General features: G+C 38.0%; 1 protein-coding gene across 2 annotated transcripts in view; it reads left to right on the top strand.

The window, feature by feature from the left end:
• Positions 1-25,078, top strand: part of LOC124862821 (CREB-binding protein-like) — a 53,201-nt gene that overhangs the window by 7,385 nt on the left and 20,738 nt on the right. For both annotated transcript variants that reach the window (XM_047356964.1, XM_047356963.1), the window contains exons 2-10: positions 8,738-9,357; positions 16,263-16,430; positions 17,026-17,278; positions 20,660-20,773; positions 23,827-24,066; positions 24,155-24,254; positions 24,381-24,518; positions 24,607-24,724; positions 24,838-25,012. In XM_047356964.1, coding sequence (XP_047212920.1) covers positions 8,738-9,357; positions 16,263-16,430; positions 17,026-17,278; positions 20,660-20,773; positions 23,827-24,066; positions 24,155-24,254; positions 24,381-24,518; positions 24,607-24,724; positions 24,838-25,012 — 1,926 coding nt within the window. The remainder of the gene's footprint in view (positions 1-8,737; positions 9,358-16,262; positions 16,431-17,025; positions 17,279-20,659; positions 20,774-23,826; positions 24,067-24,154; positions 24,255-24,380; positions 24,519-24,606; positions 24,725-24,837; positions 25,013-25,078) is intronic.

Here is a 25,078-nt window from a genome sequence, read left to right as displayed (position 1 = left end):
AGTTTATATGCTGTATTTCAACAATCTCTAAAAAATAATAAACTAAATTAAAAACTACTTTATATGGACCTAAGAGAAAACTAAATTATGAAAGAAGTATATTTGTCATTTGAACCAAACAATTTGCCAGCATTTTAGTGCAACTAATGAAAGATTCTAAAAGTCATTTAGATTTTGGCAGGAAAACTTTAATACAGTTCCGGTCCGTTATTTAGTTGCTAATAAATCACCCTATTTAAATTTCAGTGTGCCAACCATATTTATGTTGTCGAGGGTTGCAACAACATTGAGTAGCAAATCTTGCATATCATCTGTTTTTGATCGACGTTTGTGACTTAGAATCTAGAGTTAATTTCCTCAAAAGTTAACCGATTCTACTTTTTTTGTTTACTATGCTGTTTCATACCTTTGCAAAATTGACTTTTTTCCATGTATGAAACAGTGGTGTCTACCGCAGGGTGTTTCATGCTAACCGTGCATTAATTTGGATCCCGCTGTTTTTATTTTCTATTTAATTATTACTTTAATTTTTTATCGTTTCACGCAGATTATTTTAATGTAACACGTTAATAGCAGCACAGCGCATTGCACTGATGCCTTGAGGCGGGGCTTCAGCCGCCATAGCTTTAGCCATCAGTGGGTCACTGAAAACACAACTGGTACCATACAAAGTACAGCGAAACAGTGTGGTGCTGGCTAAAACAAGCCAGTGGAAAAGGGCCAAAAGTTTGCAATTAAAAAGGTTGCCTTGCTGCTAAAGTACCTAAAGTACCTGAAAAGTACCTGAAATAATAGATTCTTGAATACTTGAATACTTGAATTCTTGAATACTTGTGTACATGTTGTGTAATAACTGGCGCATAAGTAAGTGCCTGTAGACCCCATGCTACAAACCCCCAGTCCAACTGCAGGACAGTCTGGGCTAATTGTTTGCTGCGGTCTTTCATCATGTTGAGGCCTTTTCATGAGCTGTTGGTATCTCCGTAGCAAAAGACTGGCACACACAGATACATGGACCTTTTTCCATTTTGTTAAGAGACTACATTACAAATTCAATCTTATTAGTTCATTTAGTAAAAACAAATTATATATAGTTGCAGGAGAACCTCTATTTGTAGATTACTTGGTAGGTAAAGACAATAAATTTTATCTTTTGAATACATCTTTCTAAAAAAGTGAAGAGTTTATGCATTCTTGAGTTTTGTTATTTGCAAGATTTTACCAATAAAATGAGTAAAACAGCCCAGCCAGAGTCTTGTCACTGATAGACAATCTGTGGAGGAAGCTAAAGATTAGGGTGATGGCAAGGAGGCATTCCAACCTCAAACACTAGGAGCTTTTCACCAAAGATAATTTCTCAAAATACTAGTGGAAAACCACTAAAACCTGTTCTGAAGGGATTTCCTTTCATTGTTCAGGACAGTATAAATAAACTTTTTGAAATAAAAGGTAAATTTACAAACAAATTTATTTTTGCTAAAAATTGATACTTCATTTTTATTGTCTTTTGAGACACATTTTTTTTTTGTATCAGAAACAAACTCTTTGGTTGAATATAAATGACTTTACATTTAAATTAGCTGTGGGTATGAATAATTTTGGGCTTAACTGTAACTACAAACCAAAACCAAAATTAAACATTTACAGAATGGTTGAAGTAAAATGCTGCAAAATGGTTTGTTTATGGGTAAGAAAGAGAAAAGAAAAGGATTGGCAGCATGTGTGTATGAACAGACTAAGGGGCAAATTGACCCAACCCCAATATAATTTATTTATCTGTAACTCCTATTTTATCTTTTTTTTTTTTTACTTTTATAACAAAAAATGCTTTTACAATTATATATTTTTACTTTGATTTCTAAGGTGGAATGCAAAGTACCCACACTTTAGTGGATTTTCAACACCAACTTTAATCACCAGTTATTAAAAACAAAACAGCCGCTTATGACAGGACAGGTCTGAGTTTGAAATGAAGATAATGTCTCATCAGTCGGCAATCTTGATTTTTTTTTTTTTTCAAGATTCAACATCTCTTGACATGAAAAATGCAAGACGTTTATCTGGTAAAATATAATAAAGTGTGTGCATGAACTGTAATGAGTTCCTTTTTCCTTGTGGCGCAGCATATGCGGGAATACTTGCTGACTCCAACAGACTTTTAGCTTTAAACAGTTATGAAGCAGAATAGCATGACACAAAATGTGTATGAACAGCAGTTTTTGTAAAGCTAAGCGAACAGCAGTTTGAAAGACAAAATTTCCCACCTTTGGCTTGTTCAATATTTGTCATTTAATTTTGGTCAAAGTGGGGTTAAATAGGAGAACTTTGCAGAGAGGATTAACCCAGAGTATACCAGGAACCGCCGGATACCCCTGGATTTTCTTTGTCCACATCCTAATGAATCAGAGCTGCGATGACCAATAGAAAAATTACTTTTAGTGCTTTCTAACCAAACCTTTGAAACGCTTTGTACCATGTTAGACTCCGGTTTCTGGAGCAGATCACTGTGGTGCGAACCCATCCCGGATCCTGAAACGGACCGGAGAACCATATCCTGGCACGTTTACAATTGCCGGTCTCTGCACGGTTTATCCTGACCCACTTGCAGTGTGGATGCATGCTGGGCCAGAAAACTAAAAGCAAGAAGAGCACGTTTTAGTAGAAGAAGTAGAGGCAAGAGCTCAAGAAGAGCTCAGAAGACGAAAGAGTTTGAAAATGTCTTTGAGCTACGTGAAGTGAAAAGCTGCAGGCACACAGCTACATTTCATTAGCCTCATAGCATAATTATCTAAGTCGTGTTTGAACATTTTCAGAAAACAAGAAAAAAACAATTTTTCAGTGAGCGCATTATATTTTTTATTGATATTGAAACAGTAAGCCAGAATGTGACTTAGTTATGCTATGAGGCTGACGATTTGAAAACCAGAGTAGCAACAGAATCCTAGATGAGACGTACTTTCTTCTTTGTGCATTTTTACGTATTCATCAGCGCAATACTGCCCCCGAAACAATCCGTTGCAACTGCAAGACTTTGTTTGGTCCGGTCTAAAAAATCTCTGTGCAAAAGCAAACCTGGTTGACTGAAGGTGTCAATTTTCTGACTTTTACCGATCCCTGGACTGGACCAGCAGTGTGAATGCACTAGCTCTCTATTAGGGAGGTTCTTATATTGTTATAAATGGTTTGTTACATATAAGATTTCTTTCGGGTCCGTTTACTTTTTCTGTATCTTTCCTAGTTAACTGGTGTTGTGATAGCATTTATTTTTCCGGGTTTCACATGTTTTGTCAGCTAAAGAACTACTATTTCTTTAAGTCTAATTTATAGATTGGTCGATTTTAAGTAGGGCTTTTGTGTTTTTCCATTTTAGTTCAGCCTCTGGGTAAGTCAGACAACCCTCCTTTCATGAAGGACAATTGGTTTAATATCAAGGCCTGCAGATGGCTCACACAAGAATGTTTATATCAAAAACACTGTACTTCATGATGGTAATGAATGTGGTTATTTCTTTTTTTAAAGATATTTTTTCGGCACTAGTGGCCTTTATTATTATTTTGACAGTAGGCAGACAGGAAAGAGGGGTAGAGAGAGGGGGAGACATTCGGCAAATCTCGCTGGGTCCGGGACTCGAACCCGGGACAGCTGCTTCGAGGACTGCAGCCTCTGCATATGGTCACGCCCCCTACACCATCAGCGCCGTGCCCAAATGTGGTTATTTCTTTATATTGTAAAAATGTAAAATAAAATTGTTCTATGTTATTATTCTTTCCAGTTAAAATTAATTATCAAAAAATCTATTGTTGTGCGCTTCTAATGTTGGGTAACATAAATGGATTTATTTGTATCTCAGTTTGGTTTTTGGATACAGGACGGAGGAACACGCATACTGAGCTGTTGCTCACAGACACAGATTTGCAGTCTTTGATGTTTATGTTAATGTGTGACAGTTTTTTATGGTGCTCCAGACTTGTGTCAGTATGTGTTTGTGCCCATGGCCACAGGCCAGTGTCAGGCTTGTTTTCATTTGTATAGCTAAATGTGTGCGTGTCAACACCACGGGCAAGTTTAATCCAGTCTCCAGTGGCACTGCTCACCAATTGGGCTTTCTCCTTGGTTTCTTTGTCTCAGAGCCAACTGTTAGCATTTGAACAATGGGGAAAAAAGCATTAAAATGTTACTTTTTGCAAGATTAGTATTATTTTGTCAGATGAGTGATGACTGCTGTGGTGGAACTGATTTGGATGAATTGGAATAAGGTGGGTGTCGCTGGATGCCACCTAGATACCCTTTGTCACCTCTCAACACTATTTCTCTTAAACCTTTTGCATTTGACACGTGTGTGCTAACTCTTTACATTTGATATTATTTTATGGGTTATTTGAGGGGGTTTCACTCACTAATATTTGTGCCACTTGGTGTGAGGAGGGGGTTCTCGTTTTCTTTCACGTTTACTGAAAATGTCCTTGTCTATTTCTCTAAGTAGTTGTTTAATCATGCTGGTGAATGCTTTCACATTTTTGCTTGTTTTCCGTGCTACTAACTTTGTATATCTTTAACTCTTCAGTTTTCTATAAGGTTTTAATAATGTGCTCATAATTAGATTCATGTGGATCAACTCACCTTTGTTTCGCCAGCTTTGGATGAAACGTATATCGCATAAAATTCAAGCAGGCTTTTGTTAGCAGATGTTGTTTAGTAATGCTAGCTGTTAAACAGTGTGGATAATTCTGTGGGTAAAAAAATCCGAGTACAGAACAAGACAACCAAACTTTAACTGGACATAACAAGCAAACTTCTGTTCAAATTTGTTTGACTATGAATTCAAATATTATTAGTATATCATTCAAACACACACAGTCTTGCATACGACTAGAAGATCGAGTAATAGCCATCCAGACTTTTTTTATTTGCATTGTTTTACTCTTTTCTCCAATCATAGAGAAAACTAAAGCTACAAATTGCTGCTTATGTTGCTGAACCAGAGATAAGGGAAGGTGATACGGATATGAACGTTATTTATCATGTTCACCTTTAAAGAGGGCTAATCCCAGCAGCTTTTGGGTCTTCTGATCTGTGAATTTTTCATTTGAGTTTTCAGTAATGAGTGATGATAACATATCATTTTGCTGTGAGCTGTCTGTAAGTCAGTGCTCTTTTTTTCAGCTCTGGCTAACTCTGAACGGCTCACTTGTGGTAGCGGTACCGTTTCTCCAGTCGTCTGGTAATGATTTTTCTTGACTGGGCTGTAAACACCAAACTAAGCAGATTGCTGCAATCTTTGAAAGCTTTGACTTGAGAAAAAAATGCTCTCTAATGACATTTAAATGTAGATTTATTATATGCTAACTTTATCAAAGGTTGGCAGATATGGGTTTTTTCTTGAGTTGATGATCATAAATAAAATCAGGACAGTAAAGAGCTGTTACATGGTGATTTATTTCTATAATTTCAGTCTATCTCATTTTACCTGGGACCGGAACATCTACAGTACCATAGTGCCGACAATCATCTGGAAACTGCCTGCAGATGGTTTGATGAACAAAACGTTGTTTACACTTTTACTGTCTACAAAGCCGCAGTTATTGGTCAAGCATATTCAGTCGTAGTTGATGACCTAAAGTCAGTATTATAAATAAAATACTGATTTATCAACTGGCTGATGCATTGGTCTGCCTACTAACTTGATTTCACATTGTATTAACACAATGTTTGCTCCCCATATCTGAATGAATTTTGATAAATCTAGGATTATAATGATACATAAATTCATACTGAAGTTTTTTTAATATTAGTCTTTTGCTTCAGGACACAGCATTGTTTTAAAAATTTAAATGCAGAATGTTTATGTACAGAGCTCAACTTGGCACATATAGTGACGTCAAAACAGAGCTGGAGGATCCTCCACTATGATTTAGATCTTTTTAGACATTTTATGGTTTCTCAGTTCACTCCTGTTGGAAAGGAAAATGTGGATTAAATAAAAAACTTCAGATCATTTCTCCTGCCTTAACAGATGAAATCCCCATTTCATATCCAGCACACTGTTTGGTACCATTTATATGCTTAATTATTGTGTATTAGTTCATTTCTCTCGCTAATTTGGCATTTTGCTGAATTATGACGAATATTCATAAAACTGCTTACAGGTTACTTTCAATTTCATATAGTTACATAATATTTTTTATATGAAGAGTTTGTATTACTTTCTTTTTTGTTTTGATTGCGGTTTTCATCGCCATTTGGGTGCACTGACTGAGTGCTAATGATGCCTGACCAAAACAAAAGTAACTGAGCAACTTTTTGTTAGTAATTATTTATTTATTATTTGGAGTCACCTGACATTTACATTTAGGAAACAACTAATATAATAAAAACGACGCGTACAGCAAGTTAGAAGTTCCTAGGCAGATATTTCCTTTTTTTAAATGTCTAACATCTGCTAGAAGTTGCATAGCTGCATTGTTAAACTTAACCTACCATTTATTTTAAAACAAAGACAAAATGATTACGTGGTTTGCATCTTGAAAGGTTCTTGTATAAACAATTAGCATAATTAACATTAGTAAACGTAACCAGCAGCCTCTGTTTATTACCTGCAGAATACGTTTTTACTGTGAGATTTAATGAAAGCAGAGTAAACTTGTCGTTTTTTTATTATAAGCCCTTCTCTCTGTTGAAATCCAGCTACCTGTTTTAAAAGTTGCAACACAAATGAACAGCCAACATGTCTCCCGTTTTATAAACTGCTTCAACAATTTAGGCTTCCGTTCGTTGTTAAACACCTCATTGATGTGGAAAATTGCTAACGTGGAGTCCCCCTTCCTCAGTTACTAAATCCACAGCAAAGTTACTCATTTTACCAAGTTAAATACATTATATATATTAATTACACTAAGAGGAATGTTTTCAAGCCTTTATTTCTGTTAATTATGATGATTATTGGCTACATGTTAAGAAAACACGGCATTTAAGATTAGAATATTGGAATATTGCATCAGAGCCATTAAAAAAAAACATTTTTAAGACCAAAATGTGGAATTATTGAAATGTATTACCTGCTTAAAGGTCATTTTAAAATTTACTTTTAATCTGACAAATGAGCCTCATCTGAACGTACATAGTAATTTGTTGAATATGACTGTATATGGCGCATTCACTGACTGGCCAATAAAGCTGCAAATCGTCAAATTCTGGTCATCAGTCAATTTCTCAGTGCAGCTAAAACTGATTTTAAATTGTTCCCAGCGCTACAGCCGCAATGGCTAAATCTCATTTTAATCAGAGGGACTGACAGCACACTCCTTGGAGTTCTCTTATTAAATGTATCTGCGCAAATGCTAGTTAACAAAATCTAAGAATAAGTAATAAATGTTATATCTATAATAATAATTCATATTACACCATGTGATATTAGCTGAAGTACCAATATTTGTTGCTCTTGGGTCTTTAAATAAAAGCATATAGATTCTGCTATATTTGTTATGGTTTGGTTTTAAATTTCTGTTTTTATTGCCTTGAATCTGATTCTGATCATTTTGCTCTCATACCTGTTAATTATTATTCTACTTTGCAGTGAGTTGTTTTTAATGTGCATATAATGACAACTAATAAAAACCTCTACATTTTCATATCCAGTTCACCGTCTGAAGCCAAATATTTTTGTGTTTAAGAAAGTTTTGTGTGTTAAGAAAGTCAAATTAGATTTATTTGTATGGATATAATTCACATAAATGTATTTAGTACAACTAAACCTTCCTTCTATAACTAGTATATTTAATATTTTAATGTTAGATCCCAAAAGATTTTAACAGCAGTTCAGTTAAAATGTTAAAAACATCATGTTAAACTGCATTTCCAGTTGAGCAAACTGATGCGTGAGACGTGGGCGTCTCTTCCTCTGAACTGCATTTTGTACAACTGCTATTTCTATGTTAGGTGCAGTAATTTCTTTGTTTAAGTTATTTTCATTCATACATTGATGAGCATCTTTTGGTATTTTAATGTGACTTTGCCCTATGACACTTTGACACACAGTGACAAGTTTATGACATTGGGGGGGGGGGGGGGGGGGGGGGGGCATTGCTCTTCTAATCTAAAGGCGAGAAAGTAAAACATGATGAGGAATCGATACGAGACCAACATTGCCTTTTTGTAATTAGCATTATTTTAGTAGGACACATATGAACCAATGCCATCATTTGAATTGCCATATCTTCCTGGTCCTGCAGCCTAAATTGGGATGATAGTACTGATAATTGTGGTCATAATAGAAATGAGGGGAATCATTTTTTTGATAAATTATTACGTAGACCGACCTCGTGTGCTTGGCTGTAAACTTACTTTAGGGTTAACTTTCCTCTTGGAACATGTACTTGTTTTCACCACTTTTCTAGGTGCGAAATTCTCAAACCTTGCATACAAGCAAGTACTAACACAATTGTTTTTACAATATTTTTTTCTACTGTTGTATTTTTACCAGTTAGAAAACACAAATGTGTAGCTTATTAGTCAGACAAGGTAATAAATTCCAATTCAAAACAAAAAAATAATCCAATCCTAAAAAGATAAATGAGCGGTCTGACCCTAGAGTGAACAGTGAAGCACATAGGTCGGCTCCTCTTTCTTTACTTAATGTTTTATTTTTTGTACTATAACTAATTTATTCAACAGTTACTATTTTGGATAAAACTGTTGACGGTGAGTAATTATTCCTTTTTTCCTTATGTCTCATTTTTAGATCTTGTATCGTTGCTCGATCTGGAAAACGACCTTCCTGATGATCTCCTTAATGGAGAATTGGGAAATGGACCGTCTGCTAATTGTGGCCCAAGTGGAGGGCCACCTGGTCTCAGCTCGGTGGTACCTGATGCTGCTGCCAAACACAAGCAACTTTCTGAGCTCCTGCGACCAGGAAGCTCATCTATTTTGGGGGGTGGTCTCAATTCTGGCAGTCCCCAACAAGGAGGCATGGTGTCGAGTCAGCTAAGTGCTGTACTGGGAAAAGGCCCTCTAGGCCAGGGTTCTCCCAATCACCAGTCGCCCCAAGGCCAGAAAGGAGGTGTTTCCACTGGACAAGGAAATGGGGCCATGGGCTTTAACCAGGCAATGTTGAACAGCGGCCAGGGTCATGGTGTTATGGGCCAAGCGGGACAGGTTATGAATGGTGCTATGGGACCAGCAGGCCGGGGGAGACCTGGGCCTGGCATGCAGTACCAAGGCCAGGGAATGCAAGGAACACAAGGGGGTGCTGGACCTGGTGTTGGAGGAAGTGTGCTGGCAGAGACTCTAACCCAAGGAGGCCCCCAGATGGGTTCACCACACACGATAAATGCCCAACAAGCTGGAAACATGAACAAGGTGAGTTTAAAAAAATTTGATTAGTCTGACTAAAGTAAGTACAATTGCATCTTAGTAGAAAATAGAAAATTATTGAAAAGTTCATTTATTTGATTCATTTGATTAAACAGATTGATTAGAAATGTAATTTTATATTTTAGCATGTCAGTTCGTTTTCATTATCGGCTTACAGCCAATGAACAATAATAACATTTACTGAAATGGTTCATAATTTTTACTTTTCTGTTACACTTCTTTCTTCAACTAAACTTTCCATCGGTACATTTGGAAACAGCACAATGTGAACAGCCAGCTTCTCTAGTAGCAGTTACCTTTTCTGGCTCATCCTCTTTGTGGGGGACATCAGGGCCCGTCTGCTGGAAAATGGACAAGTCAGCTTTGTGCTAGGTTGTCGTGGTACTTATAAGTGCATGTTAACATTTCTTGTTTTCAGGTTTGTCCTTTCCACGTTGCATTTAGAATTTATTGTGATGGTGTAGTTGAGTGCAGATTATTTAATCTACAACTTCAGTCTTATTCGCAGTAGAATATTTTATTATGTACTGTCAACGTTTTGGTTAAACATTGCTCTAATTCCATTTTATAAGCTGTTTTTACCAGCAGCTCGTCCATGGGTCAGGCAGGGTTAGCAGATCAATGCTGATCTGTTAATTACTGCTTTTGTGGCATCTTAATAATGAGAAAATGGGATTAAGCAATGAAAGTGTTGCATTGCTAACAACCTGTGCCTTGTTACACATGTGCTGTGATTTTTGAATGAGAGGCGGTTTACATTAGGCTCCGCTGGTTTTATTGTCTCTGAATATCTCCAGTTTCAAGCACTTTGAAGTGCTCAATGTGAGAAATTGTTCCTCCGCTTGTCTCAGAGTTACAGGGCTTTGTGGTTTGAAAGGAAGCAAGATTAAACCAACAAGCTAGTTCTTACTGACATCGTTGCAGAAGACGTCACCACATGAAACAAGCCCCTCCTTTTCTGTTCAGTCTTATTCAGTTTAATTTCTCAATGTACGTGCTCTGGAAATTCATTGATTTACCTCTAGCGATTTTATTTTTTATATTCTTCATATTAAAACTTCAGTGTATTTATTGGGATTAGTCGCAATAGCGCAAAAAACAGCAAAATTGTGGAGTAAAAGGAAAATTGCCATATAGTGCTATTCTTTTTACAAATAGAAAATTGGGGCATGCATATCGATTTATCCTTCTTTACTCTGATACCCCTCAATAAAATCCCACGCTTAGGCTACGCTTTGTACCTACATAATGGTTAAACAGAAAGTTAAATCCCGGTATAAATCCAGCTCTTCTGTAAAGACCTCAGAGGTTATTTTAAAGAACATTAGTGAAGAATCAACATCATGAAGTCCGAGGAACACAGAAGACCAGTCAGGGAGAAGCTTGTGAAAAAGGTTAAACAAAGGGTTAGGTTAAAAAAGCTCAAGTTTCAGCATCTCTCACAGAGTGTCGCTCAATTCATAATATGAAAATGGAAAGGTTGTAGCAGTCACGAGACCCATTGGTAACCCAGGAGGAGCTGCTGAGATCTACAGCTCAGGTGTATGAATCTGTTGACAGAACAACTAGAACACAGCAAAACGCTGTGAGGGGCACATTATCCTGAACGCCCAAATCATTACTCTGAAATATGGTGGTGGCGGGATCATGCTGTGGGGATGCTTTTCTTTAGCGGAGACAAGAAAGCTGGTTAGAGTTGATGGATGTAGATGCATACAGGGAATTAGTGGAAGAAAACCAATTAAAGTGGTGTGTTTTTAATTGAAATATGTACTGATATTTTCCCTGGAGCTTTAATGGTTTTCCTACCTTGTGGAGTGATTGTGTTTGCATTTGTGTTTTTTAAAATATTTTTTATCTGGCTGCAAGGAAATATTCCCTATGTGGACAATAATAAAGTGATAGCGGTTCCGAACAGTTAGATGCTGCAAGCGGCATGAGAAAATGCTAGCGGATCACCTCGAAGTACTTGGCAGAATTGCATAAGTGTCAAAAATGTCTAAGAAATGGAGCAGCATTTGTGTTTGGCTGCCTTTTGGACATTTGAAATGCAGTTTTTAAAGCTGGGAACGGTCCAAAAAGGTAATGTCAAATATTTACTTTTTTGTTCCTTAAAACAGCTTTTCATTGTTGGTAGTGCAGTTAATCTTTTCTTCTTTGGAGGTAAATATTTGCCTTTGACTGTAGCCTAAAATGAGTACAAAGTTTGATGATTGTTTGTTGTTAAAGGATGGTTGAGTCTAGGAAAAAAGACATCTTATAATAGGAATATGTTTTTAAAGTTCCCAACACTTTTAAAAGATTATGAACATTTCCAGTCACATAGAAAGTTTTCTTGAGCATTACAAGTTTACTAATAAAACTTGTAATGCTCAAGAAAACGCTGGAGGCCTTAAGTTGCCTTCCTCTTACCCGCCGACAATCCGCTGATAAAGGGAATTCATCGAGTGGGAGAAGCCATTGGTAGGAGAGGCTGGATGTGTGAATGAGAGGCAGACAAGCATCTGTGGGTTTTACGTGCAGGGAAGGGGGAGGGGCAGGCAGGCAGCAGTGCAGTGCTCATTTGTTGTGCAAGCTGGTCTTTCTCTGCTTGAGTCACGTACTGTTTTTCTTTAGACTGGGCAGGGCTTACTCTGTCGGGCTGCTGCTTAAGCCACGGCAGACGAAAGCCGGGACCAACGGAGAACAGATTTACGCAGGAAACATCTGTTAAATGGCTGAAAATTATTTTATTTATTACAGATAAAAGCACTAATCAAGCAGATTTGAGCTCCATGATCCCCTAATTTTCTTAGAAAAGTCTAATTACTGAAGGAAAATACATTATCCTTACATTATGTTAAAGTAAACCCTTATTCAGGAAGAAAAATGCAGCATATCCTTAATAGTTGTGTGCCAACAAGTAAGGATACTCTCCATATCCTTACCTGTATTGCATTTAAAGATCTCAGGGAATTTTTATGGAGGCACTTTGGAAGAAATCTCCCAGCTAAAAGCCTTTATTGCTCATCATATAAAATAGGAATGGAACAGTACTTTAAAACAAAAAGAAAAAAATAAGCATTTTGTGCACCATTCTAGTGCTAATGCACACCTCAAATTAGTGACTGAAGACTTTTCACCTTAGTTTCTGTGTGTGGACAATGTACCACAGGAAATGTAAATATTTCACTGTCAGCCAGGGGTTGCTAATATCGGCAAGATTTTATCACAATATTCTAATTTATTGAAGTGACCTAACCATGTTTGTTTAAGGGACAATACAAAATATTTCAAAATTCAAAAGTCTTTTATCCGTATATCACCGCCTGCAGTCAGAGCCGTACCAATACAAAACTGCGCCATCAAACTGGAGGATCAACCTTTTTAAAAAAGAAAAATATAATCTAAAAAAGTAACAAATCAAATCATAGTGTCTGTTTTGGGATGAATAAATTAAACAATCAATTGGTGTTCAACCCCATTATTGCCGGATGAGAAACTGTTGTTGCAATGATTTATTTTTCACAGGGATGATAAATGATACGATGATGACCCGTTGCTGCTTTGAACTGTGATGCCTCCGTATAAAAGACACAATCTTCTTTTCTCACTGTCTTACATTTAGTTTTAGGTCAGTGAGGATTATCAAAAATGATTTGTTAATTCAATGCCAGGCTAGAGTTTTCTTTGAAGAATTCTTTTTGCTTTTTTCTGCAACATTTTTCAAATGCAGAAATAACATACACTAAGGTAACTAACTATGTTTTCTAAAAGCTAGGATGATCATGTTTTTGGTTTTATAAGCTTCGGACTTTTAACAAGTCAGCCAAGATATCAAGATCCTCAATCTTGGATACACTGAAGGTGCCACGTTTATTTATTAAACATTTATAAGTTAATATAATAATCATATTGTATAGACTCCATGGGAATGTCCTGCCATCATAGTGTTCTGAATGGAGACAGGTTCTTTGTCTCAGAGATTAATATGTTTTATTGCAAAATGTTCAACCCAAAACTAAAGCAAAGGACCTTGTGAAGATGCTGGCTAAAGCTGGTAAGAGTCATTATCCACAGTGTAATGATTCCTGTGTAATCGTGGCCTGAAAGGACACTCTGGATGGAAGATACTAATTCCAAAAGCAAGATAAAAAAACAGATAACAGATTACAAATTGCACACAGAGCCAAAGACCTTAACCTTTGGAGACATGTTCTGTGGTTTGATGAAACTAAATTTGAAGTTTCTCACTCTAATGCCCACTGTTACATACAGAGGAAAAAGGGGGACACTTAAAATCCTGAGAGTACCATGCTATCTGTGAAGTACAGGAGTGGAAGTATCATGTTGTGTGGGGTTTTGCTGCAGCAGGGACTGCCACACTTCACGGAAATGATGTCAACACAAGGAAAGGACATTAGGGGGAAATATTTAAGCAACATCTAAAGACATCGACTAACTCTGTGCTCCACTAACCAGCCTGAGATCACGTGACACCAAGTCGCTGATGCAAATTCGTATTCTCATAGAAAAGAAATCGTATTCACAAACTGTTATAGCATATTGTATTCATAAAGAATAAACCACAACTGTAAACTTGAACTTTGTGTTTGTAATTTCTTGAAGCTGTAACTTTTTATTTTGTATTCTTACAGAGAAAATATACAATACCTCTTTTGGATTTTACTTATGCACAACTATTGACTAATATGCACACATTTCCGTCTTTACATAAACATTGTTTTTGACAGCGTTCTTACCCCATAGAAATGCACATCTGTTGAGCATATATTATTGCTTGTTGAGAATAAGGACTGATTTTAAATAAAATTCACTGATAAATAGGAAAACCAAATTTCCTATTTATAAATTCCACCTTCGTTAGGCTGCTATTTATTGTGCTAACAGGACATAGATACCAAACCTATTGGGACACTTCAAAACAGACTTAAAGTTGGAAAGTATTTTTGACGAGATGCTCTACACTTCAACGTGTGCTGGCAGAATCTGATGTCCTGACAAGATCGAAGTTCTGTTCAGAACCATACGAGCATAATCTGACTGACATCTGAATGATGTTCAGAGTTGGGTTTCTAAAGCAAAAGTTAGGTAGAGGTTTTCAGTGTGCCAAGACGGTAAAAGTGATTGATTCTTTTTATTAATTCAATTAAAGTTAAAGTGTATCAGGCTGGAATATTGCATGTAGATTATCTTGTATTGATTTAAAAAAAAAAAAAAATTTATAAATGGAGATAAGGTGTCTTTTGGTTTATGTTATGTAAGACTGACTATGTGCTCCTCCTCTCACCTTCTGCGCCACACCTGAATAGGGTTGACCTCAGTATACCAGTCAGAATGGACCATATTTACAGAGTTAATTTGAGTTCTGTATATTAACCTCTACATTTGAATCAACATTCATTGGGCATTTCTACATTTTGTTGCAAAAATAGCAATAGCATTTTATATCTGATACATTTTGCTCTTGCTGTAATTTATGTAAATAGACCCAAATGTGGGTTGGTTTTCCCCTAAATGCATGCAGTTGCCTCACCTTAACATAGACAAACTGCACCAGCGTAGAAACATCTATATGGCAGCGCAGTATTAGGACCCAATCTTAATTGACATGTAGTTGGTGAATAAAATTCCCAAACGCTGGTTTGCACTACTTAAACGTTCATAAATATATTTGTTAACGTGCCTATCTGTGTGTTCTGGTTAAAAAAGGTTTTGCTTCATTGAAAACCAATCCACCTATTTACTTCCGATGAAGAAATCTTGATGATGTGAAACTTAACTGCAGCTGCTAAATGTAACTGAAGACACTAAAAAAATAACCTTAAACTATAATTGTCGTTTTAATTTCCAATACTTAACCTTAATGTCTCGAAATGATTGTTCTATAACTAGAGCTTCACAATATATTGAATCAAAATTGTCATTGCGATTTAAATATGTGCTACAAAGTATCGCAAACATTTGTTTGTGTGCAATATTTGGTAGGAAATAATATTTTAGGCGTAATCCAGTACAATTTTGTTTCTCAATACTAAAATTATTCACTAGGATGGACTTTCATTGTTTTTTATCTCACACCTTGGTAACCATGTTTAGAAAGCTCTTAGCGTGGTGTGACCCGATGATGCGAAGGGAAAATGGGGGTTAGTCACAATCAACATCAGTGCAATATTCAACAAAATGATCAGAATGTTTTGTTTTCTGAATGTGGTGCAGCCATACCAGCATCTACTAGAAAGAAAAAGAAACTGATTATACATTTATTCAGATTGTTATAAGTTAAAATAATTATTTACCAGTGAGCTTCCTACATGCTTTGATGTTTGGGAATAACACAAAAATTCGCAAATACCAGCTTATCCTTCTTAATATAGTTGGTTGTTGTGTATCTTATAGCCGGTAGATCATATTACCACAGCTCTTCTTTTTAAATGATACAGATCTGATTCACTTCTGTCCGTGAAAATCCCAACTTCCCCCAAGTTCCTAGAATTTGCAGCATATCATCGTTTAATTGTGTATATTGCTATGCATTCTGAGCCTTTTGTTATTATTTAAACAAAACAAACACAAACTGCAAGGTACACTACTTGTAAACTCACCTGTTGGAATTTTTTAGCCAGGCACAAGACAATGTAATAAATAGGTGAAGCCAGAAGTAAACATGAGAAGAGAAATGTTTTGTCAGGGGTGGTTAGTTTTGCTAATTACAACTTGGGTGCACGTGGCACAGCTTTGGTAGTTTGGTCAAATTAAACCATCCCAAAATCTCTTTTTGTCAGGAGTGTTATTTTGTTGAGCGAGAACGCCAGCTGAGCTCTGAAGTACCAGTCAGATGCTTGGATGGAAATATCCTGACCAACTATTGCCCTGTTTGCTCACTGTAGATGGCGATGTCGGGAGCTCCGTTCGGCCAGCAGTATGGCCAGGCCGGGGTGCAGCAGATGGGGACAGCGGGGGTCAATGCCCAACAACTCCAGAACAAGACGGCCCTTTCTAACAACCTGTCCCCATTCCCTACTGAGTTAAAGGGAGCTGGGAATGTGCCAAACCTGGTGAGTGTTTTAGCCCATGCAGGAACTGCTGCCTGTTGTCTTACTTGTGTTTCTGAAGTCATCCTTTATTCTTGGAGAAAAAAACTTATATTTTAGTTCAGTGTTCGTTTAATGTATTGCTCGTATTACTTAATCATTGTTGAGTTATCCATTTTTTGGCAAAATTTGCTTAAAGGTTCTTCTCTTTAAAAATATCAATCTGTAGTTCTTTATAGTACTAAACACAAAATGTATGTATGCAACTGTGTTGGGGGGTAAAAGCTGAAGCAGCCAACTGATGAAGCACAACTAATACTGTAAGACTAAAATGATCAGTCTTAATTGATTAAAACGCAGCCAAGTGGTAATCCTTCCTTCGCACAAGAGCTTAAACTTGACATAGCAACACACAGTATTTGCATACAGCTCTTGTGAACGTTGCATTATAGTTAACACTATAGTTAGAAACTGATCACTGCATTTCATACCACGTTGTAATTCTTGCAATTCATTATGTCTATCATTTTCTTTTTACACATAATTTTAGAGCTTAAAATGAGCAACATCTGACAGAGTAATCCATGTAATAACTGGATGTGTTTACACGCCCTTGCAGTCTCAGATGCAGCAGCAGGTAGCATCGATGGGCATGGTCCCTGGGGCCGGCAGCATATCTGGAGGCCCAACTGCCGACCCCGAGAAGCGAAAACTCATTCAGCAGCAGCTGGTCCTGCTGCTCCACGCGCACAAGTGCCAACGGCGGGAACAGGCCAACGGAGAAGTGAGGGCCTGTACCCTGCCTCACTGCCGCACCATGAAGAACGTACTCAACCACATGACTCACTGCCAGGCTGGCAAGTCCTGCCAGGGTGAGTAAAAAAGACAATAAAATAAAAGCAATGTTATACCAGTTTTTTAAAACAACTGCTACAGTTGACATATTGAACTTTCGTTAGCAATATGCATGAGTGATTAGCATGGATAGCATTATTAAAACAGCAGTGCGCTTTTCCCAGAGAATGAAAATCCTTAATATGCTGCCAACATTTCTCAAACCAACATACTCCATAAGAGACTTGGGTTGAAAGCTCAGGAGAAAGCCGCAATGTTAATACACTCAGCCTTCCTGTTATCTGCTGAAAGTCTTGCTCTCTCGCAGCCATAATAAACCACTGAACCGCTCTGTATCTTGAAGAAAGTACCGATTCCTTTTTTTAAATGTTTTTTTTTACATCTCTGTGTTTCCTTTGACATCATTATTACCTTACTGATACTGAAAATAGCTATTTGAGTTTTCTTCCCTAATGGTGCGTTGAGACCGACCACAACAGAGGAGAGTGATTTATATGTTAACCCTACGAAGAGGCGCGTTCAGGAGTGAAGCGATGCGAAGGATGCGATGCGAGCCGAATGATGAGGGCGAATAGAGCGAAGTGAAACCTGCTGTGGACGCGAAGCGAATTTCCCTGCAGTTGAAAAATCTGAACATTTCTGTCAATTCGCGTCTCGTCTATAGCCCCCTTTTCAGCACAAAAGTTGTCATACAAGTATGAAACTCACAGCAGTTACTCACGATACATATATGTATTTGTAGGAAATTATATTTCATTCATAAGTATTTAATTTTCAGATGCATATGTCAGCAAGCCTGATTTCTAGGTTGCCAATCAGCTGTTATTACATAATTATTCAATACCCCACTGTGCTACATTCTTTTCTCATATCAGCTCTTGCCTGGTTTATTTTGGCGGTCTTTATCCATATGTTTAGGCGCAAAAATGTTTATTATATTTAAAAGATGTGGACAGAACAATTTGGCTGTTCTCCTGCTGAGCTGAGATTTGTTTACTCACCGAAGACAGATTGAGAGCGCCTATAGTTGGTGTCCCGGGGGCTGATTCGTCCCCCAACATGGGGCAGCAGGTCCTTAAACTGGGTCCTGGATAGACGGAAGTATCGCTGAAAGCGACCGTCATCCAGACGCTGCTCCTGGAGTAGGTGGTGGTACTCTCCAAACTGGTTCTGTCTGGTGAACCAAGGGATGTCAACGCCAGCAGCGTTGTTCGGCTTTCCATTAATAAAGCACCTTGACTCACTCCATGTTGAACTGAAACCGGCAAGCAGCAGATAGAAGCTCCTCCTATTTGACGACGCGGTGAAGCGAGTGGATCTTTGTCGCCCATTCGCCATACGAATTGCTGCCGAAATGTCAGGTGAGCGACAGCACGCAAATGAGCCAAAAAACTCGCTGGAATCGCAGTCGGTCTAAACGCACCATAAATTCAGCATCAACACCAAAGCGTATTGTGGAATGATGCGTTCACTGATTGGATTGTTAAATTTCTGACTAGCCAGTTGGTGTTCAGGAACAATAGAGGCAAAAGTTGTTGGATTCCAGTCATTTCTTGGCTTCTATCTAACCTTGGTGTCTTGTTCAAGAGTGACGTAGGATGCAGCAGAAGGTAGATGGACTGATTTAGGGCTTGTCTGCAGTAAAACAGCTACTACTTTTTATTGTCCTGGATACAGGATAAGGCTGAAATTCCGCTTCCTCTGGAAGGTGGCTGGGTTCTTCCTTAAGGAAAGGGTGAAAAGCTCAGAGTAGTCACTGTTCATCCAGATCAAAAGGAGTCAGTTAAGGTGGTTCCGGAAGATCCGGAACTGCATACCCTTTCTGCCCCGGGAACTCTTTTGGATCCTGCAAAATAAGCTGGAAAATGTCACCAGTGAGAGGGATGTTTTGGTTTCCCTTCCAGAGCTGTTACCCTGCAATGTCAGATAGTCAGAGGAGGATGAATGGATGGATGGGAAACATGACAAATGCATATAAAGGTCATCAGTCACACTTGTTTCACTTGTTAAACTGATTAACACCACTACGGTTTGCAAAATTGTACATTGATTTGCTGGCCTCTTAATTCCCAGTACTGAGTTGGACAGTTTTTGCCTTTAAAACGAGACTTTGGTCCATACTAGCATGGCAGTGTCATGCAGTTATAGATTTTTCTGTGATACAACATTTTTTGAATGCACAGGGTTCACTTCTTGTTAAGAGTAAAAAATATGATTAATAACTATATGACAATATGTTAACTTCATTAGAGCAAAATCAATAGGTTGGGGGCAATTCAGCCCTTGTTTAAAAAAAGATCTAATTGAAGTCACTTGCCTGGTTGGCAAAACCATAACACTTGGTAAAACTGTTAATATCCTTTATGCAAGTTTGTATCTTCGATTCAGTCATACAGTTATTTTTTATTATTGGTAATCTTTAGTGTGCCCCTTTGTGCTTCAATGTGCCCGTGAATTTGATGTTGATACAAATATATTTTACAACTAAAAAGTATTTCAAATCAAACATGAATCTGTTGTATACAAAATATTTTTTTTTTACACTGTGAACCAGGATCTGGTCCATGCTGATGTATTCAGCTGGAGCGCTGTACAATTTCTGTCTTTCCTGTATTTTTGCTGAATATTTTCTTTTACTGACAGTCTGACCATTCTCCACTAATCTGTGATTCGAAGTATTTTCGTTCACGTGACTGCCAGTCGCTGGGTATTTCTCCTTTTTAGAAGCATGCTATATAAACCTGAAAAGGTTGTGTCTGAAAATCCCAGGTCAGGGGTTTTTGAAACATCCATGTCATGTTCAAAGTCACTTAAATCAAATGTCTGTTTTATTCTGATGCTTTAATGCATATAGTTGCTAGCATGTGATTGATTTACACAGGTACACATACCTTAAAAAAATGGCTGGTGATTGTATTTTTACCTGATGGGAGCAGAAGCAAAAACCAAATATTTTTGATAGAGGATGATTTTTAAAGCCTTTTCAGAGTTATTTCCGATCAGTTACACTGCTTTGCAGAGTATAAAGCAGAACGGCATGCATATTTGTCTTTTATTGTTTTAGTGGAGCCAATTACCTCAGCTGACTGGCTGACCCCTAGTGACTGACAACATGAGCAAACATTCATTTAATCCTTTCAAACTGCGGTAAAGATGGTTGTTTTACATTTAATATGTTTACACTGGTTCCCAGCAGCTTCCATCAGACACCCAGGGTTTGTGAACTTTGAACTTCAGTGTTTATGCTGAATCAGTTAAAATAAATTAAAAAGTAAATTTATGGTTTTACAGCATGTTCACTAATTAACTTTATGCAGCTGATGTTTTCTATCTTCTAAATAATATGATGTAGGACTGCTTGTCAATGCTCCTCACTGAGGGTTTCATTTTCCCTTCAGTGGCTCATTGTGCATCATCCAGGCAGATCATCTCCCACTGGAAGAACTGCACGCGGCAAGACTGCCCGGTTTGCTTGCCTTTAAAGAATGCAAGTGACAAGAGAAATCAGCAGCGTAAGTAACTCCAGAAACATTTGCTTTGTTGCTTTTATTTAAGCATTATAAGAAGTGCTCAACAAACGGCAAACCAGCATCAAGGAAGTGTGAGTGTAGCATGAATGGTGCCACCTGCAGGTTGTGTTGTCCTGCTGCATGTCTGTGCTGGCTCGCTAGCTCCAACTGAGAGGATTCCTCTGGAAAGGGAGGGCCTGTAATGTGACACCCAGGGGAGGGGCTGGGTAGCTCTGCTATTAGTGGGGGTAGGGTCTCAGGACAGCATGCTCTCTAATTGGTTAAAAGCCACTATGACAGGTTTAAATCCCCCACAGAGGAAGCATGCTCACTGTCAGCAATCAACTCAGCAGGGAACTGCACACAGGTTTTACATGAGACCTTCTACAGCTGCCATTTTCTGTTTTTGCTTTTCCTGATATATTTTTTCATAGTTATTAGATTTTTTTAGATGTTATGAGACTAGTATTATTTATTATTGAATAATTAAGAGTGGGCAAAATCTGAAAATGCTGGTTTGTTGTGTCTTTCCAGTAAATAATATTGGGATTTTAATCATTTACTAGCATTGGTTGTGATTTTTGATTAATTAAGAGCAAACAAAGCACATGATGCAAGAAGTTTTTATCACCTATTGTTCTTTTTCTTTAATTTACTTATTATCTGTTTATGTTTACAGATTCCTACTGATTAATATGGGGATATGAATTATTTACTTTTTTTTTTTTATTAAGAACAGTTAAAAGAGCAAGAAGCTAAATTTTCATACATACTGTTTTTGTTTTTTTTACTGAATATTTAGTTCATTTTTGTCTACTGTTAAATGTTGGGATAATAATTATTCTGATGCATTATCTTATTTGTTTGATTAAGACGTTTTGTCACCATTGTGGACATTTCGGCCCCCTTTAGTTTTTGTTCATTTTACAAGTTTCTACAATTACTGTTGTGATATTAATAATTTACTTACTTCTATATTGTTAGCCTCATAGCATAATTGCCTACGTTATATGACTTAAAGTGCCAGTGACATTGAATTTTCATGATAAATCCATAGACATTTATGGAAAGGAAACGCTGATCAAATATTTTAAGTAAATTGATGCCACTGAAGTGAACAGTTGTTGAGATATATAGTCATAAATTTCACAAAAAATGCATTTCCAGACTTCTCCTTTGCGATTTTGTTGCACTCTTTTAAGACGTCACAGGGGAACCCCAGCACGTAAATTGACTGCCGCTACAATGGTCAGCTACACAGACGGCAGCGAAGAATATGATATTTCTTTAGATATATATCAGTCACGTTCACAGAGAGACGCAGCAGAGTCAGGAGAAGATAGTCAGGTTTCATCAGATGGCAGAGCACAAATGCTGCGGCGTGCAGACGGCCATCTAATTCGACCAGAGTCTATTTTTGCACGAATCACCACACCAACAGGAAACATCAGGATTTTCGAAATAATTCACTAAAGACAAAGTAGATCTTGCTATATTAATAAATAGGCACATATATTTATATATACACGTGAATATATTAGCTGTTGTTAACATTAAATCAATTAGATCAGTTACTGGGTTAACTAAGGTGTTATAAACCGAGCAATTAAACATTAAATGCACCAAACTAAGCAACAAATATAGCTTTGCTGCACTCAGTGTACTCACCTATTGTAGAAAAAAACACACGAAGGTATCTGAATGCAATTAGAAAAAATGAAGAACTGGTTTAACTCCCACATAATGAGTTGTTTTGGACTTGCCACCTCATTTATCACTGGCTTTTATTGAGCGATCTGCATACGGTTCTTGGAGCTCTTCCGGGCTTCGCAGCGGGCAGGACCGGACCGCCGCAGATAGAGTGTAAATAAAGGGTTACAGTAAATACGGCTGAGTGAAACAAGCAGAGGCTAAGTGAGCAGCATAGAGCAGTAGCAGCAGACCCAAGGGATGATTCAAGATCTGAAGACACTGCCTGGTGTCATTTAAAAAAAAATTTATATCAGAATCTTTAGAGAAACTTTAATTTAAATATATTGTATACGTGTGTAATTTATCTTAATTTAATAATATTTATTATCATTTTGGATTATTATTATTAATAATAATGATAAAATAATTATTTCAGATTTTAAATTATTAACAATAACTGCGGATATCTAAATGTACTTTTGCAACAAGGAAGTGTTCTTACCTGCTAAGCCGTTTAGCAACAGCAGCAACAACCTTTTCTTTGGCGATCTTTTCCGGTCAGATGCACTGAACAGCGTGGCCATAGGCTCTGCTTTAACATTCTCCTTTGTCTGTCAGATAGTCCGACCTCTGACGTCATTTGTCTTGTAAAATCAGAGGTTTCTTGTTCGATGCAGTCCTCTGATCACAACTGGCTGTGCCTAGTGGGACCAGCCCATCTGTCCCTCATCAGTTTTCCAGCTCTGATCCAGGCAGCTCTGATCCTCTTCGCTTCAGGAAAATAGTGCAGACTAATAGCTGCTGTCGTAGTATTGCTGCCACCACCAGCAATGCACTGTTTCACCATATTTACGCTGTTTTTAACGCAACTTTGCTTTAACCTGAATAGTTTATGACGCCGTTTATACCCACCCTTGGAAGCTGACATGATTTTAGAAAGCTTTACCGTTGGCGGTTGCACAGTCATAGGGTGAAAGGAAGCGGGAACAGACTCAGCGCTTGTGCTATAGCCGACATAAAAACCACACGGAGGGAGCCCAGATGTCAGTCCAAGGGCCTAATTTCAGCATAGCAGTGACAACTTTCAGTGTAGCGGCCCGCTACTCTGAAATGTGCTGGCGAGAACCTTATAAAGATAATCAAAAGCACAAGATGCAAAGTTGGCTCACTTATTTTTTTACTATTTTACTTCATTTTCTACCTTTTTACTCTAGTGATATGAATAATTTACTGGCATTATTATCTATATAGATATAAATAAAAGCAGAAATTAAAAAGTTAGCTCACTTAGTGTCACTTTTAATTTCATATTTACATTTTAATCAGTTTAACTAAACAGCATATATGTAATCCTTTCTCTCCAGCTATGTTGAGTTCTCCCGGGGCCGGCCTGCAGAATGCCATCAGTACAGTCGGACCTGGCCAGCCAAGTGCCACCGCCATCAACAGCGCTCCTACACACATTGACCCTAGCTCTATGCAGAGGGCCTACGCCGCCCTGGGCCTCCCTTATGGGGACCAGTCCCCTGCTCAGGTCCAGGGTCAGGGTCCGGCTCAGCAGAACCCCCAAAGCCACCAGCAGCTTCGAAATATGAACCCACTCGGTATGAAACCGATTTACATTTTTTTGTTTTTTAACAAAATGATTCAGTCACTATACATGTATGTAAACTGTTGATGTGCGTTTATCAGGCACTAATCAGATGAACCAGATGGCAGGAGGCCTGGGATCCCATTCCTCAGACCAGGCTGGTTTGCACTCTGACTCCTCTCTCCCCTCTACGCTCAACAAGTGAGTCTTGTTATTATTTCTCTTATGACTAAACATTGATGTTTTTTTGGTCTCTGTCCATCTTCTGCTTCTTTCATGAAATGTGTCTGAAGAAAAAAATATCTATGTTCAATGTCTGTCTTGCAGTCAGCTACTGCCAGATGGATCAGTAGTAGAAGGTATGGGAAATCTGCCCGCTGCCACCCCTCTCTCTGCTACTGGGGTAAGAAAATCCTGGCAAGAATACGTAACTCAGGACCTGCGCACCCACCTGGTGCACAAACTGTAAGTCGAGCGTATAGGCAGGTGTGCCTTTTAGAAACCTAAACATATGTAATGGTTCAGCAGATAAATTCAGCTTTTGATCCTGCAGAGTACAAGCCATATTCCCCACCCCAGACCCTGCAGCACTGAAGGACAGGCGAATGGAGAACTTGGTGGCTTATGCACGTAAAGTTGAGGGAGATATGTATGAGTCGGCAAACAGCAGGGTAATTAAGTGTAATACTCTTAGTCACAATGCTTTTAGTCATTGCATCTCAATCATTGCTTTTTTTTTTTTTAGCTTTCTTCTGATTTCATGGTTTTCTCGTCTTCTTATTAGGATGAGTATTACCATTTCCTGGCAGAAAAAATTTACAAGATCCAGAAGGAGCTGGAGGAGAAGAGACGCTCACGGCTGCAGAAACAGCCCATCATGGTCGGTGCGGCTGGACCCCAGCAGCCTGGTATTGCTCAGCCCAACAGCATGGGCCTAGGGCAGTCCGGTCGACCTCCAAGTTAGTACCAAGAACTTTTAAGACCAGGGTTTAACATCGAAGTTGGTACAACTATTTGCATTCTTT

This window comes from Girardinichthys multiradiatus, chromosome X (assembly GCF_021462225.1).
Source record: "Girardinichthys multiradiatus isolate DD_20200921_A chromosome X, DD_fGirMul_XY1, whole genome shotgun sequence".
NCBI classification, from domain to species: domain Eukaryota; kingdom Metazoa; phylum Chordata; class Actinopteri; order Cyprinodontiformes; family Goodeidae; genus Girardinichthys; species Girardinichthys multiradiatus.
This window is presented reverse-complemented; position numbering and strand designations above follow the sequence as displayed.